Source organism: Gavialis gangeticus, unplaced genomic scaffold (assembly GCF_001723915.1).
Source record: "Gavialis gangeticus isolate Ggan-Ray unplaced genomic scaffold, GavGan_comp1, whole genome shotgun sequence".
NCBI classification, from domain to species: domain Eukaryota; kingdom Metazoa; phylum Chordata; order Crocodylia; family Gavialidae; genus Gavialis; species Gavialis gangeticus.
The window spans coordinates 15,521,145-15,536,781 of record NW_017729002.1 but is presented as its reverse complement, the minus strand read 5'-3'; the positions used below and the strand labels follow the sequence as shown (position 1 = coordinate 15,536,781).

The window sequence follows — 15,637 nt, the reverse complement described above, 5'->3', positions numbered from 1 at the left end:
ACTTTTCCCCCCAGCTTTTCACACCTGAGCAGCATGGTCATATCTGAAGGACTTGCTAGTAGGTCAGATTGTTTTCATCTCTCCTGATGCAAAGGACAATATATTGAGAGTATTAATGGCAATTTACTGTTGTCTGTAATCTTGTTTTTAATCTGGTTTGGCAAAGGAGGCAGATAAGGTATGTTGGAGCAGATTTGTTTAATTGGCACATGGAAAAAAATCACATCTTCCTGCTTTTCAGCATCTGCCCATTAATCTCTCATGTTCAGTTCAGAAATGTTCTGTGGGAGCAAAGGGGTACTATGTATGGGATGATGCTCAGAAGTGCTTTAGTTCAAAGTATCTTAACTTTGGCTGCCTGCGTAAAAATTATAAAAATAGTTTTGATAACAGATACCTCAAAAGATTGCTTAATTATTGTATACCCTGTAATACTTTCAAAAGAAAACACAGCACAGCTTGTCACCACCGCGTAAGAATTAGATTGCTGCATGGTAGAGAAGAATTTAGATACTTGCTCCACTTTTTAACAGTCGGTACTGCCATATTGCTCTGATTATAAATTGACCCTACCTATAAGCTGACTCCATGCTTTCAGGTTCTCATTTAGGGAAAAACAGTTTTTCCCACAGCTAAAGACCTTGAACTTTCATCCCCTTAAAAAAATCTTGCTGGAGAATCAAACAATCTGGGAAAGGCCTGAAAGGATGAAATATAGTAAAAATACTAAAATAAAAACTGCCTTATGTTCTTATGCCCAGAAAAAAATTCTGATGTGATGCTTTTATTGCATGCACAAAAAATACTGCCAGTGCAAGGATCAAAATTTTCAGGCCTTTATTGTAGGTCAGCCTGTGCAAAAAACATCCAGTGTAATTTTATGGTTCTTCTGGAGGAAAAAAAAAATCAATTAAAGATAATTTACTGTATCGATTTTTAATTTAAAAACTGTTGCTTTACATTGCTAGCTTCTCTAAACTAGGTAGCTTAGGAGCAGCACAGCCATATTATCCTTCATTTTCTTTGTATGGGGATGCTAGCTCTTCATTTTCCTTGTGTGGGGAGCTCAGTGTCTTAAACTTTTTTTTGACTAGAGAGAAATAATCAAGCAGTTTTTCTATTGCAGAGAACTCAGAAAGACTACAGATACGGATTTTTATTTGAAATATCTGGGCACCCTGGTTGAGAATCACTGCGTAAGTTCTGGAACCAAGGTGGTGTTAAGTCTGTGCCAACAGAGAGAGCCACAGCACAGGCTGTTTGACTCGAACATATTACTGCAGCTTCCAAAATGTTTAAATTTTGGGGTAAAATTGTTAGTTGTAGACATTTCCTTATATTTTTAAAATAGTGTCAAAATAGACCCAGTAAAGCAACTTGGAGTTTGGTCGTCTTGTTTTTTCTTGCCATGCATCAGCCTCTATTCCATCATGTGAGAGGGCTCTCCTGCCTTTTCTTTCTGCTTTGTCACTTGCCCATCTTGGGTTTCATGTTGTACTCTTCTTGCAAAGTGCTTTAGAACATGGGTGTCAAACTCACGCAGTCCTGAAGGCTGGATGACTACAGAATCACAGAAAGTGTGAATAAAGCATTACGGACAGACAGATAAACTTAAGCTTTTATAATATTAGAATAGAAATTAGGGATCGAAGGGACCTCAGGAGGTCTTCTAGTCCAACCCCCTACTCAAGGCAGGACCATCGCCAACAAATCATCCCAGAAAAGCTTTGTCTAGGTTGGGTTTGGAAAATCTCCAAGGAAGGAGCTTCTACCACCTCTCTGGGTAACCTGTCCCAGTGTTTTACTACTCTCTTAGTGAGAAAATTCTTCCTAATATCTAATCTAAACTTACCTTGCTGCAACTTGAGACCATTACTCCTTGTGCTGTCATCTGCCACCACTGAGAACAGTCTAGCTTCATTGTCTTTTGAACCCTGCTTCAGGTAGTTGAAGCCCGCTGTTAAATCCCCTCTCAGTCTCCTCTTCTCTAGACTAAATAAGCCCAGTTCCCTCAGCCTCTCCTCATAAGTCATGTGCCCCAGCCCCTGAATCATTTTTGTCGCCCTCTGCTGGACTCTCTCCAATTTGTCGATATCCTTTCTGTAGTGAGAGGCCCAAAACTGAAAACACTACTCCAGATGTGGCCTCCCTAGTGCGGAATAGAGTGGAATAATCACTTCCCCTAGTTATTGACCTAGTGGCAGCACTCCTACCAACGCAGCTGAGTATGCCATTAGCCTTCTTGGCTACAAGGGTATACTGCTGGCTTATTCAGTTTATTGTCCACTGTAACCCCCGGGTCCTTTTCTGCAGAGCTGCTGCCCAGCCAGTCAGCTCCAGCCTGTACCGGTGCATGGGATTGTTCCATCCTAAGTACAGGACTTTGCACTTGTCCTTGTTGAACCTCATGAGATTCCTTTTGTCCCAATCCTCCAATTTGTCTAGGTCACTTTGAATCCTACTCCTACCCTCCAGCATATTTACTATTCCCCCCAGCTTGGTGTCATCTGCATACTTGCTGAGGGTGTACTCTATGCTATCTTCCAGTTGTTGATGAAGACGTTGAACAAAACCAGCCCCCAGACCGACCCCTGAGGCACCCCACTTGATACCGCCTGCCAGCTAGACATCAAGTCATTGATTATTACTGCCTGAGCCCGATGCTCCAGCCAATTTTCTCTCTACCTTATAGTTCGTTCATCCAGTCCATACTCCCTTAGCTTGCTTGGGAGAATGTTGTGGGAAATAGTATCAAAAGCCTTGCTAAAATCAAGGCAGATCACATCCACTGTTCTCCATGCATCCACAGAGTCAGTCATCTCATCATAGAAGGGAAGCAGGTTTCTCAGGCATGGCTTGCCCCTGATGAATCCATGCTGATTGTTCCTAATCACCTTCACCAAGCGCTTAGAAATGAATTCCTTATGGATCTACTCCATGATTTTTCCAGGGACTGAGGTGAGGCTGACTAGTCTGTAGTTTCCTAGCTCCTCCTCCTTCCCTTTCTTAAATATGGGCACTATATTTGTCCTTTTCCAATCATCTGGGACCTCTCCTGATAGCTATGAGTTTTCAAAGATGATGGCCAGTGGCTTGGCAGTTACAGCATCCAACTCCCTCAGCACCCTTGGATGCATTCATCTGGTCCCATGTACTTGTACATGTCCAACTTTTCTAAGTAGTCCCTAACTTGTTCTTTTACGACTGAGGCGAGCTAACGTCCTGCCTAGTGTAGTAGTCTGGGAGCTGACCTTCCCTGTGAAGACTCAGGCAAAAAAGGCATTAAGCACTTCAGCCTTTTCTGCTTCCTCTGTTGCAAGGTTGCTTCTGTCATTCAGTAAGGGACCCATATTGTTTCTGATCCTCCTCTTGCTACCAACATACTTGTAGAATTCCTTCTTCAAGTAGTTCAGGGTTAGTCTGTGGGCTGCATCAGGCCTGCAGATTAGTCCCATGCACTGCATCAAGTGCCTGAAGCCAATTTGGTGTAACCATCACATGTAGCACATGCTAGACTAGCCCCGCAGGCAGCATATAGCATGTATACTTGTCTGGCCCCAGGCGCTGCATGCAGCAGGGTGCATTTAATGTGCTGGCACGCATCTCAGCCATTGCCACCAGTGCTAAGGAGTGAATTAAAGTGGGGAAGTGCAAAGGAACCCTCAAATGGATGCAAAAGCAGCTTTATTAGAAGTCTGTAGTCTTAAATTGTGTGTTGGGTGTAAGGGTTTTGAGGCCTTATTAAATGAGATAGGCGGTATACTGCTCTTTAGGGTAAGCCTCTGCCTTTCAGATAACCATCGCTCAGATATCGTAGATACTTTTAGAAAAGTGTTACAAGATTCCTGCCAGCTTGACCCTTTTGTTTCCTCCATGTGTACCTTCACTGTAATCTGTTAAGTTGCTTATTGGAAGGTTTCGTGAAGCACAGGAGGAAGAATGGATGTTGAGTAGCTTTGCTTAGTGAAATATGATGGTTTGGTTTCTGTTTGGTGAGTCTTGGATGCTGAGCATCTGAGGGCTTTTATTTACATTATGAGCTTTCTACCAGCAGAAGTTCTGACAGAGAGCAGCTGCCAGCATAAAGCTTTTAGAGTGCATATTGTCTCTACATGCAAACACAGCGTGGGCATGTCTACAGGCATTTTCTCTCAGCTGCTAGGTGGCAATAGGAGTCTTCTTTCAGTCAGAAAGCGGGTTTTCCTTTGCTAGCAGAAAGGAGTTGTCACCTCCTAAGAACCACTGAGTGAACAAGCTTACAGTTCTTCCAGTAAATCTATGTAGTGTAGTTTTGGCTTTTGTGTGGTGTTGGAGGCTCTAAGAGATTGGTAGCATGCCAGTTAGATTTCTTTACATTTCCTTCAGTCAGACGTATGAGGCCATGGAGATAGAAGTGGGAATGTTCTGTCGGTGTTTTGATACTGGTTTACCTTTCTGCCCCACTGAATATTGTAAGGAATCATAGAATGTCACGACCAAGGTAATCTGACCTGTAAGAGCAAATGGGTGTCCATTCAGCAGGCTTGTAGATGTGCACTGGGGTGGTATTTCCTACTTCCTGTTGGACCAGTTTTCAGACAAGTCCACATGTGGGAAGAACCATCTGTTTGCAATCTGATTAGACTAGTTAATTCTACTTGCATTCTTCCAGTTCCAATTTAGGACAGCTGAGCCTGGTTCCAAACATGATGGTGCTAAGGGAGAGTTATAGGCTTGCAACTGAAGATATTTTGGTTAGGCTTTTGCTATTTTAGTTTGAGCTTATTGTTTGATGTCGTCTGTGGTGATTCTGTTGCCAGTCTCAGTGTGAATAGTTGTGAATTCTGGAGGAACTTAAGGTGGGAGGTAAAATATTGCAATCTGTCCTCTTAGTCAACCGAAGTGATGCTTGAGCTTCCTTGGAGACCTTATTCTGTATTACATGTATGTGTATCTGAAGTCATAAACTGATGCTTGTGATCATCCTTGCTTAGGGGTTATGCAGTCAAGATGTTCTAGATGTTTGTTCTCAATAGAGGTGCATCGATACATTGGTTCATATTGTATCGGCACTGATAAAAGGAAAATTGACATTATTGGCAAACAGCCTTTTTTGTCTGATGTGGCCGATAATGTTGCCGAAAAATGCCATGTGCATGTGCACAGCTGGAACACGCATGTAGCCAGGAATGCAGCCTAGCAGCTTGGAGAGCAGCATCTGGCTGGTAAGTCTGTGGGGTGAAGAGGTATGGTGGGTAGATTGAGGCCCCCACAGTGAGGGAGAAAGTGGGGTTGGGGCACGGGCAGGTACTGCCTGGGTGGGGCACAGGATGGAGCTCATTCAGGGGGTGCAGGGAGTGGGAAGGGGGAGCGGCTCCTGCTGCTGTGTGCACCCCAGGGGAGACATGGGGGTATATGCCCCCCGGATCTGTGTGTGGGATGAGGGCAGGTTGCCCACTGCGCCTCTTCCCAGATGGGGGGATAGGTCGGGGCTGCACGCAGGGGCAGGGCGGGCGTCAGCACCATTGGGGGTGGGGGAGGGCTGTGGCCACCCCAAAACTATCCATAACCACCTTGTAGCTAACTGCCCTAAGTGCAGCCCCTATCCAGACCTCTGCCAGAAGAGCCCAGCATCACCCTGACTACGCAGTGGGCAGCCTGCCTTTGTCCAGCACACAGATCCAGGGGGCACATGTCCCCCATGTCTCCTCTGGTAGTGCACGCAGTGGCGGGAACGGCCACATCTCCCCATGCCCCTTGGACAAGCCTGGTGCCCTACCCAATCCCAGCCTCACTCTCTCCCTCACTGTGGGGGCCTCAGTCTGTACCCCGCCGCCCTCCCAATCCCTTTCCCCCAACTGACTTACCAGGTGGAAGCTGCTCTCCAGTGCATATCAGCGATCGGATTGGTATCAGCCAATATGGCTGGCCAATAATTGGCCATTGGTATCAGCCCAAAAAATCATTATCGGTGCACCCCTAGTTCTCAGATAGCAATGGGCATATTTTTACCAGCAGAGGAACTGCAGTACTCCTGGATGGGGTGCCTGCTGGTAATGATGCTACCAGATTAGCTGATGAAACAATTCTGAAAACTGTATAAGTGGAACATCCTTCAGGGAGCTGTTTTTATACAAACTGTCATCTTGCTTTGGTGTTGCATGTGGAGGTCCAGGTCCTGGTAAAAATATCCAGATATCTAGAATTTATTGCAAGTCATTGGGAACTAGAACCCAAGGCTTTTCTGCAGATGCTTGCTTGTCCAAAGAGAGAAACCTGGAGATACATTGCCATCTTACAAAGAGTGGAGAAAGAGGAGCTGGCAAGGTTGAGGACTACTTTGCTTAGCTTGCGAACATGTCTCTCCAAAGTGATGGTACCACTTCAGTTTGGAAAAAGTTCTTGAACTTCTTTTGGAAATATGACAGTCCTGGGCTGTGATTTTCAGAAGAGGTCCCTCCACCTCCTCAGCTGGTGTTGGAAAGGAATTTGAGTATACAGTGGCCCCACATAATGAAGTGACTGAAAGTGCGTATCTAGTTCTGGAATTGCTGAAAGTTGTAACTGCAATAAAATGACTGGATTGGAAGCTTCTCTAAATCCAAGGAAGAGAGTTGGCTGGGTCTGATCTTGCAAAACTTTCAGAGCTATTTCTAAAGATTTATATTTCATTTCCACCCAGAACTTGCTTCTGGGAGTGGTGCTTATGTCTAATGCTCATGATTAGCAGCACATATTTCTCTGTTCAAGCTGAGGGAGGTGTAGATGAATAGATAGCTCAGTGGTGACAAGTCAGAATAGTTTCAGTCTTGCTAACCAAAGATCATACTAACGCAGGGGAGGGCAAAATATGGGCTGTGGGCCAGATCCTAGTGCCCCCGGCCCATAGTGTGCAGCAGGCAGCCTTCCACAGATCCAGGGGGCACGTGCTCTCCATGTCTCCCCTGGGGCCTGCCCAGAGATAGCAGTTGCCCCAGCCCCTCCCTGCCCCGCCCCCCCGTAGTCTCGGAGGAGCCGCTCAAGGCTCCATCCTGTGCCCCGACTATACAGTACCCCTGCCCCAGCCCCATTCCCTCCCTCCCTCATTGCGGGGGTCTCTCCCTCCCCTGTGCTCCTGCCTCCCACACACTTACAGGCTGGACTCCTGGCTGGGTGCATGCTGCAGTTACACGCATGCATGTGGCATTTTTTCAGCGACATGATCAGTCACGTTGGCCAAAAAAAGTCAATTGCCGATAATGTCAGTTTTCCTTTTATCAGTGCAATATGATATGGACCGATGTATTGGTGCACCTCTATTTTAAGTCAGCAGTTTTAAAGCAGGACTTGTGGCATGGTCCACTTACCACGAAGCTGTTTTGGGATGTGGATAATTTGAATAATAATGTGAATCGGTATATGAGTGCTTTGCAAGATAGTGTATAACATGGTGTAATGAAAAGAGAAGAAATAAGAAGCAGATAAAGAAGGTGGAAATTATTGCCTCGTTTGTATGCAATAAGGAGTTGTTCTGGTTTAAATTGTGGGTGCCGCTTGCTAATATCATGGGCCAATAGTGGCAGGGGCCACCATTTTCATTAGAGGTGCACCTATACATTGGTCCCATATTGGATCAGCACCAACATAGGGAATGTTGACTGTATTAAAAATCGGCTTTTTTTGCCTGCTGTGGCTGATAATGTGGCCAGTAAAAGCCCTGTGCATGTGCACAGCTGGAGCATAGCCCAGTGGCTTGGAGACCAGTGTCAGGTTGGTAAGTCGGGAGTCGGGGTGCAGATCGAGGCCCCCCCCGCAGTGAGGGAGGGAGTGGGGCTGGGCCAGGCATTGTTCAGCTGGGGCAGGGCAGGGTGTGGGGCGGAGCTGCAAATGGCTCATCCGGTGTGTGGGGAGAGGTGCACCTGAGGGCATGGGGGGACAAGTGCCCCTGGATCTGTGCGCGGGGTAGGGTGGGCTGTTGCTGCAGGCTGGGGCTAGGGGCTGCACTGGACTCTTCCCAGGGGGTGGGGATGGGCTGGGTTGCACTCGGGGTGGGCAGAAGCAGTGCTGGGAGGAGGCTAGGAGGATGCTATGGCGAGTTTTGGGGTGGCTGCAGCCCCCCTTTTGTAGCCCCCTCCCAGTGCCGCCACCCTACCTGAGTGCAACCCGCTTCAGCCCTGCAACCAGAAAGAGCTCAGCACAGCCCTGGCCCCAACCCGCAGCAGCAGCTTGCCCCACCCTGCCCCACACAGATCTGGGGGCATGTGCCCCCATGCCCTCCCAGAGTGTGTGCAGGGCGGGAGCCACCCCCACACACTCCCTGGATGAGCTGCTTGTGGCACCATCCCATGACCTGCCCTGGCTGAGCAGTGCCTGCCTCTGCCCTGCTCCCTCCCCTTATGGGCCCCCCCCCCCACCTTTTTCCCCCAACGCTGGTCTGCAACCTGCCTGGCTGCATAGCGTATCGGTATCGGCCAATATGGCTCCTTAAAAATTGGCCATCGGTATTGGCTCCAAAAATCTCTATTGGTGCACCCCTAATTTTCATGCCCGGGGGGTGCTTTTTGTTCTGATGGCTGCTACAGTGGGGAAAGCATTCCCCAGCCAGCAGCGAAAGCCTAGTATCCCAGGGGAGGGGGGAAAGGGTCATAAAAGGGACAGGGGAAAGGGAGGGGCTTTTTCCACCTCTGGGCAGGAAAATGTGTGGAGGGGGTCAGGCGTACCTGGGGGCTGCCTTGGCAGATGGCCGTGGCACTGGGTAGGTGAGGGGCTGTTTGGTCCTCTGTGCTCCCTGTTCTCAAACCCTAGCATCCCAGTTTTTCTGTCTGGAGGAGCAAACAGCCCCTCCCATACCTGGTGTCAGGGCCATCTGCCAAGGCAGTCCCCAGGTGCTCCCAGCACCCTGCGCCCCAGTTTTCCAGACTGAAGGAGCAAAAAGCCTCTCCCCTACCCCTCTCCAAGCTCTCTCCTTCCCCTGTCCCTTTTGCAACCCCTGGGCTGCTAGGCTTTTGCTGCTGGCTAGGGCAGTGTTTCTTAACCTTTTAAGTAGCAAGTACCCCATAACTTCTGAAAATTTTGATAAGTATCCCAACACTCAATTTTCATGGGGATTTTATATTTACAGACTAATGTGTGCCATATGTTGGAAGAACGGCTGTGTATATAAGGCCATGATATGACAGATGTCTGATCTGGTGCGGGTAGGGTTGCCACCTTTTACACCAGCAGTGCACAACTCAAGTATGTACCTGGGCTAGAGGTGATGTTGGCTAAAGCTAGGAGGGCTGAACCCAGTGCCACGCAAAGTGCGGCACAGCAAATTATTACTGGGGAATTTAATTTTTTAAGTTTCACCAAATTTTTTGCTGTAGTTTTAAGAGGAGGAAGGGGCAAGAGAGCGAGGAAAAGAGGGCGAGAGAGAGAGAATGTTGGGGTATGTGTGTACCCCCTGCCTGTGTCTCATACTCCCAGGGGTACATGTACCACAGGTTGAGAAACTATGGGCTGGGGAATGCTTTCCTCAGCCTGTAGCAACCATCTTGTTGCAATGAAATGCCTTGCTGGGGAACTCCCCAGCAGGTGGTCATATCATGGCATTTTGTAGCAAGTCACATTTTACATGAAAATCACTTAATTTAATGATTTTCATGAAAAATGTGAAATTGCAATTTAAGTCAGGCCCTACCTGTAGAGCAAAATAGGAGGCTGAACAGTCAGCAGCTCTTCAAGATCAAGTTGTGTGGCTAGAACTGGTTAAGCCAGTAGTCTTAATGTTAATCTTTCTCACTCCCTGTTCATTATCTGTCTCTTAGCTCTTGCTCTGAGGAGCCTGGAAGGGAATACAGTATTGCATGTGCAGTCTGCTTCTGTAGGGTAAGGCACATGTGTGCTTCTTCGTGATGTAGAGTATAAAGATAGATATATACACAGAGCTGCAGTCTAACCCCGTGTGCTCTTGTGTATAGTTAGGCCTTTTGGCATTATGACTTTCAGGACGCTAAGCATGCTTTGTCTGTTTGAAAACAAAATGAATGCTGGCTTTGCTGATAAATGAAATAAGTAATCTATTGGGCATTTTAACTAAATGCTTAAAATATTACTTTTGGTTGCTGACCTACAGATCGAGAACCTTTTTTAACACCATCTGCTACAAATTTGCTCTTTTGGGCGTGGTTGGAAGACTCTCACAGAAAGGATCCTGTCTTCTTCCATTGGGTTTTTTTGTCAGTTTGATTTGTATGGTCTTGTGCAAAAGAGTCCTTTGTTTTGGGCCAATGGAATTTTAAAAGCCCTGCTGCATTAGGATGGGTCAGTCCTGTAAAGGGGTTAATTTTGCAAGACTTAGACACATTGCTCCCCTGGCCATATCCTTTTCCTCTAATTTACACTTCACCAGGAAGCAGCACCTTAATTCTGACAGGTTCATTTTGACCCTTTCTCAGTGTTCTTCCTGGTGAGACCCATTTTCCTGTCATTGTGCAGTTTTAGGATTAAGATTGGGTAACTGCTTCATCCTGCTTTCCTTTGACTGTAGAGCTATTATGTTTTGTTGACAGTTAACCAAAATAGATCACTACAAGAACACATGGAAGACCTTTTGGTTACTTTTCTTATTAGTTGACCAAGAGGGAAGATCAATCCCTAAAGTGCCTTTAAGGATGATGTGATGCATGAAAGGAATATATACATCGATGTCAGCAGTTAAATATCCTCTGCTTCTTGCAGTGATAGAAAGTTTTAATGTTAATTTTCTTTTTGCTTTCCAACAGCGCATGGACCTGGGAGAATGTACAAAGATCCATGATTTGGCACTGAGAGCAGATTATGAGATTGCAAGTAAAGAGAGAGACCTGTTTTTTGAATTGGATGTAAGTTTGGAGGTGGGGGTAACTACAGTTATAAATGCTTACATCTTGCTGGACTCTGGAATGCCCGAGTGTCCAGTTGGCATTCCAACTAACCTTTGTATATGAAAAATGTACTAATGTGTATAATTCATTGCCTCTTGTCAGCTAGGTGAATCAGACAGGCATCAAAGGTTAAAACAGGTTAATTATATCATTAACAAAAAATAAGAACAGAAGTAATACACTGTAAAATATGGACTTTCCCTGCATTTTTTGCCTGTGCAGACCTGCCAGTGCCACTGCTGTAAGTCATGTTTGGAAATCCTGTTGCCAGCTAGGCACAGCATGCGACATTCTCTGCTCTTCACAGACTTACCTTTGCCAGCCTGAACTTCTTGATTGACTTCCTGTACTGGAACCAGTCAAGGGCAAAAGCAGTGCTAACTTTCCCTTCTTTGTATAGCTGTTGTCCATGCTGTGATGGTTCAGTGCACTGTGTCAGCAGTCTCTATACACATTGTCCACTAGATCTTAAAATGTAGAGACTGCCAGTCTTGCTCATAAACTTTGAAGCAGGGCCCAAGTCTTCTATTATTTTTGCAGTGTTATTTGCACCACTGTTAGACCTAAGGTGCAGTTAACCTGCCTTATGCACTTTCCTGAGCAAAAGAAAGAGCTTGGGGGATGGAGAAATGAAGCAGGTAATTCAGTTTTGGCAACTGAGCTTGCTTCATCTCATTGCCAAAACAGATAATAAACTATTTTCTGGTTGTCCTGCATGTCCCAGTTTCTTTTGAAATAAAGTGCCATTTCCAGTGCTCTTTTTACAGGCTGGTCTCACGCTCTTATTTGTTTCATTAGCCTAATATGTTTCTAGCCAAACTTGTATATTTCTCACAGCTTTTTAATTATCAACAACCTGATATTTCAACCCACCCCCATTCTTTAAGAGACTGCTGATATCATACAAAACTAGGGCTGGAAGGGAGCTTAGGATCTGTTCCAAGCCCCTTTTCAAGGCAGGATCATCCCTGTCTAAACTATGCTATGTCTAAACCCAGCTATATAAGTGTGTATGTAACCTGCTATTAAAAATATCCAAGGATGGAAATTCCACAGCCTCTGTAGGTAGCCTGTTCCAGTGCTTAACCACCCACACAGTAAGAGTTCTTCTTAATAATTAACTGAATTTCCCTTGCTGTAATTTAAGACCACTTCTCCTTGTCCTATCCCCTGTGACCACAGAGAATAGTTTATTGCCACCCTCTTTATAATCACCTTTCAGTAACTGAAGACTATTTATTAAATCCTCCCTCAGGTTTCTCTTTTTCAGACTGAATAATCACCACTCTTCCAGTGTTTCCTTCTAAAACATGTTTCCTTGACTTGTAATCATTTTTGTTGCTTTCTGTTGAGCTCTTTTTAATTTGCCAATATCTTTTCTGAAATTTGATGTCCAAAACTAGACATGATGCTCCAACTGAGGCCTCATGAGTGCTGAATCAAGTGGAAAAATCACTTTGCTTGACTTGCAAATGATGCTCCTATTAATACAGCCCAGTATATTATTTCCCTTTTTTCCAACTGGTACACACTGTTGACTCATATTCAGCTTACAGTTCACTATAACCCCCAGGTCCTTTTCTGCATTACAGCAGACTAGCTAGGGCAGGGGTAGGTAACCCCCCAGCATGAGTGCCAGAGCATGACATGTGAAGGCATTTTGCTTAGTATGTGTGTCTCAGAAGGGGCCAGAGCTGTACTATCACAACAACGATTGGGTCCATCCATTGTCTGACCTGGCATGCCAACATCTTACCAGTCAGTGTTGTGGGTATTTTTGGCGCTCTGCCAAGAAACATTGCTGAACTCTCAGCTAGGCATTTCCTAGTCTGTATTTGTACATGTGGTCTTAAGTATAGAACTTTTTACTTTTTTCCGTATTGGATTTTATTTGATTAATGTCATATCGCTTCTCCAGTTAATTAGTCATTCTAAATCCTAATCCTTCCCTTCAGAGTGTCTGCAGTTCTGTCTAACTTGATGTCCTCTGCAAATTTGCAAATCTCCCATCTGCCCAATCATAACAAAGATATTAAACAATCCTATGTCCGTGACCAGAAATGTGGGTTTTCTGGAAAATTTTGAATTGGAAAATTTTCCAATGCCCTAAATAGAGCGTGATCTGATTTAGCATGTTTGTTTGACTTGTATTTAGTAAACAAAACTAACAAAGTACCCCATGTTAATTTTGTTCCAGTAGCCACAAGTATTTGAACTGAAATATTTGATTAGAAAAAAAATTAAATACAGCACACTTAATGTAGTTTAAATGTTATAGTCAAACAAATTAAAAGCTTTATGTGGAAACAAATTATTTTTATTGGAATACTTGTAAAAATGTAAAGACAGTACATAATGTAAGGGAAGTACATAATAGCATGTACTTCCCTTACATTATTTGTTTAAATGTAAGAAAAAAACCGAAGGCACTGAAAACTGTTGATACACTCATTTTAGCACACCCAAAGAACTGTGCGTGATATGTTGTGGTCATCTACTCATCTACTTCAACAGAGTTTAACTCTCTTCCACTGAGGTCATTGTGGCACCTCCAGGAATCACTTGCACTACTTATTAGTTTCATTTCAGAATCAGATTGAGGCAAATCTGATTCAGAACTACTTGAACCATGTTCTCTTTCACTAAGGGATGGTTTTACGAATGAGTCTGTGGGCAAGGGCAGCTTATCATCGCACAGCATCTTCTTCACTAATTGTGCTTCTGACTGATTCTCCAGAAGCAAGCAATTTTGAGAAACAGAAACAAGCTTAGCAGTACATTCATTTGTTAGTCTATTCTTCTTTTTTGTCTTGATTGAGCTGAAAGCCTTCCAGGGAATGCTTAGGATTCTTAGAGCAATCCTGGACAACAGTCGGGTATTACAGTGTCCCTTCCAACATGTGAAAGGAGACATATTCTCTGCTGTCCACCAAATTATGTCTTTGCTTTGAAGTTTTTCTTTTGCGCGGTACTCAGCAATGTCTGCGATCATGGCTGTTTCATGGATGTTGGGGACTTTCTTAGCTACTTCCATAATTGTATCAAGAGCAGTAGATAATTCACCTTCTGATAAATGTTGTCCTCTGTGTTGAGGATCCAGAAGGGTTTGCTGCCAGATGAACTGGATGAGAGCAAAACTCAGATCTCTTAATAAACAATTGTTTTACTACTACTTTTTTGGATAGAGGTGAAGAAGGCAGAAGCTCAATTAGATTTTCATTCAGTTGTCTGAATAGCTCTGGAACATTTGAAAGGCTTGGTGTATCTCCGTCAAGTTTCTTGATAGCCACTGAAACTGGTAGTAGCAAATTGGATGCTCCTTGAACTTGAACCCAGAACACATCATTGTCGAGAATCTGCTTCCAAATGTTCACGGGAATAATTGGGGATGCTGTGTCATCTATTGAAGCACACTGCAAACAGTTATTTGTGTGCAGCAAACTATGTAAACACTTTGTTGCTGAGCCCCATCTAGTTTCCCCTGGCAATAAAAGTTCACTTTCCTTCCCCTGCTTCTCTTTCTGTAATTTCTTCAGAGTCTGATTAGCAACGTGATGATTGTTGAGTATCTTCACAATCACTTTGCAGTTTGCCAATATTGTTTTCATTGTATTTACACTTACTATGTCCTTTTCCGGAAGATTCAACCCATGAGCAAGACAGCCAAATACTATTAAATGAGGATACATTGCCTTGAATATCTGCCATGCAGCTTTCATGTTACTCACATTATCAGTTACAAGGGCTTGTACCCTGGAGGGACCTGCACTTTCAGTCTCTTCACTCAGTAATTTGGCTGTGTGTTCACCTGTATGACGAGAAGGTTTGGTGGCAATTGCTTTCAGAAATATTGGCTCATAATGCGTAATAAAGGATTTCCTTGTATATCAGTCCATCCATCCAACATCGGAATCAGTGATTCTGCTTGACCAATCCTTTGAATAACCATTGCTTGAACTCTGTCATACTCTCTATCGAAGACAGAATATGATAAGTGATAACAAAAAGTATTGTTTATCAGTTATGGAGAGAGGTGTATCACTTGCAACTATAGCTCGAGCTAATGTCTCATCTGCTTTTTCTTGATCTTCTTTTGACATTTTGTCCACGAAGCTTGATAAAAGGTTTGACTGTCTTGAACAGCTACTCATGGTGGATTGTATATCTGGTGTCAGTGATCCTGAAAGCAAGGATCCTGCTTCTTCTTCGCCCAGACCTGGCAGCTCAACATTTTTTCATCTTCCATTTTTTTCATATCTGCTGTTTCATTTGAGCTACCAAGTTCCTGCAACAAAAGGGGGAAAAGATTTTTATTTTAGCCTATTCTAGTCTGGCCTCAACCATCAAAAGGAGAAGGAGCAGCGGCAGGGAGCTTGCTTCCCCCCTCCCTGCCAGAAAGAACACTGCTGCTCAACTTGCTGCTCAGCTGCCCTGGGACTGCAGAGCCATATAGTTTGGCCTCTGCCATTGGCCAAAGCACTATAAGCTCACTCTGCTGGGTTGAAATAGTTAACTATTTATCTATTATGTAATTTAAAAAAATATTTATTGTTAATCCTAAGCCACTTTGGGAGCTTAGTGCAAGCAGAATACAAATATTTTAAATAAATAACAGTCCAGAGTTGTATTAACAACTTTTAAAATTATAGTGTTATAAAACAATATAGATTCTAGTCTATACTGTGTGTTGTTTAACATATTAATTTGTTTAATTGCATAGGATTCCTGAAGTAGACTTTTCTCAGATGATGTTGTTCCACCACTTTGTCGTA

At 44.3% G+C, this 15,637-nt stretch overlaps 1 protein-coding gene across 2 annotated transcripts in view; it reads left to right on the top strand.

Moving 5' to 3' along the window:
• LUC7L (LUC7 like) overlaps positions 1-15,637 on the top strand; it is a 57,532-nt gene that overhangs the window by 8,514 nt on the left and 33,381 nt on the right. For both annotated transcript variants that reach the window (XM_019507509.1, XM_019507508.1), the window contains one exon: positions 10,725-10,823. In XM_019507509.1, coding sequence (XP_019363054.1) covers positions 10,728-10,823 — 96 coding nt within the window. In that variant the 5' untranslated portion in view covers positions 10,725-10,727. The remainder of the gene's footprint in view (positions 1-10,724; positions 10,824-15,637) is intronic.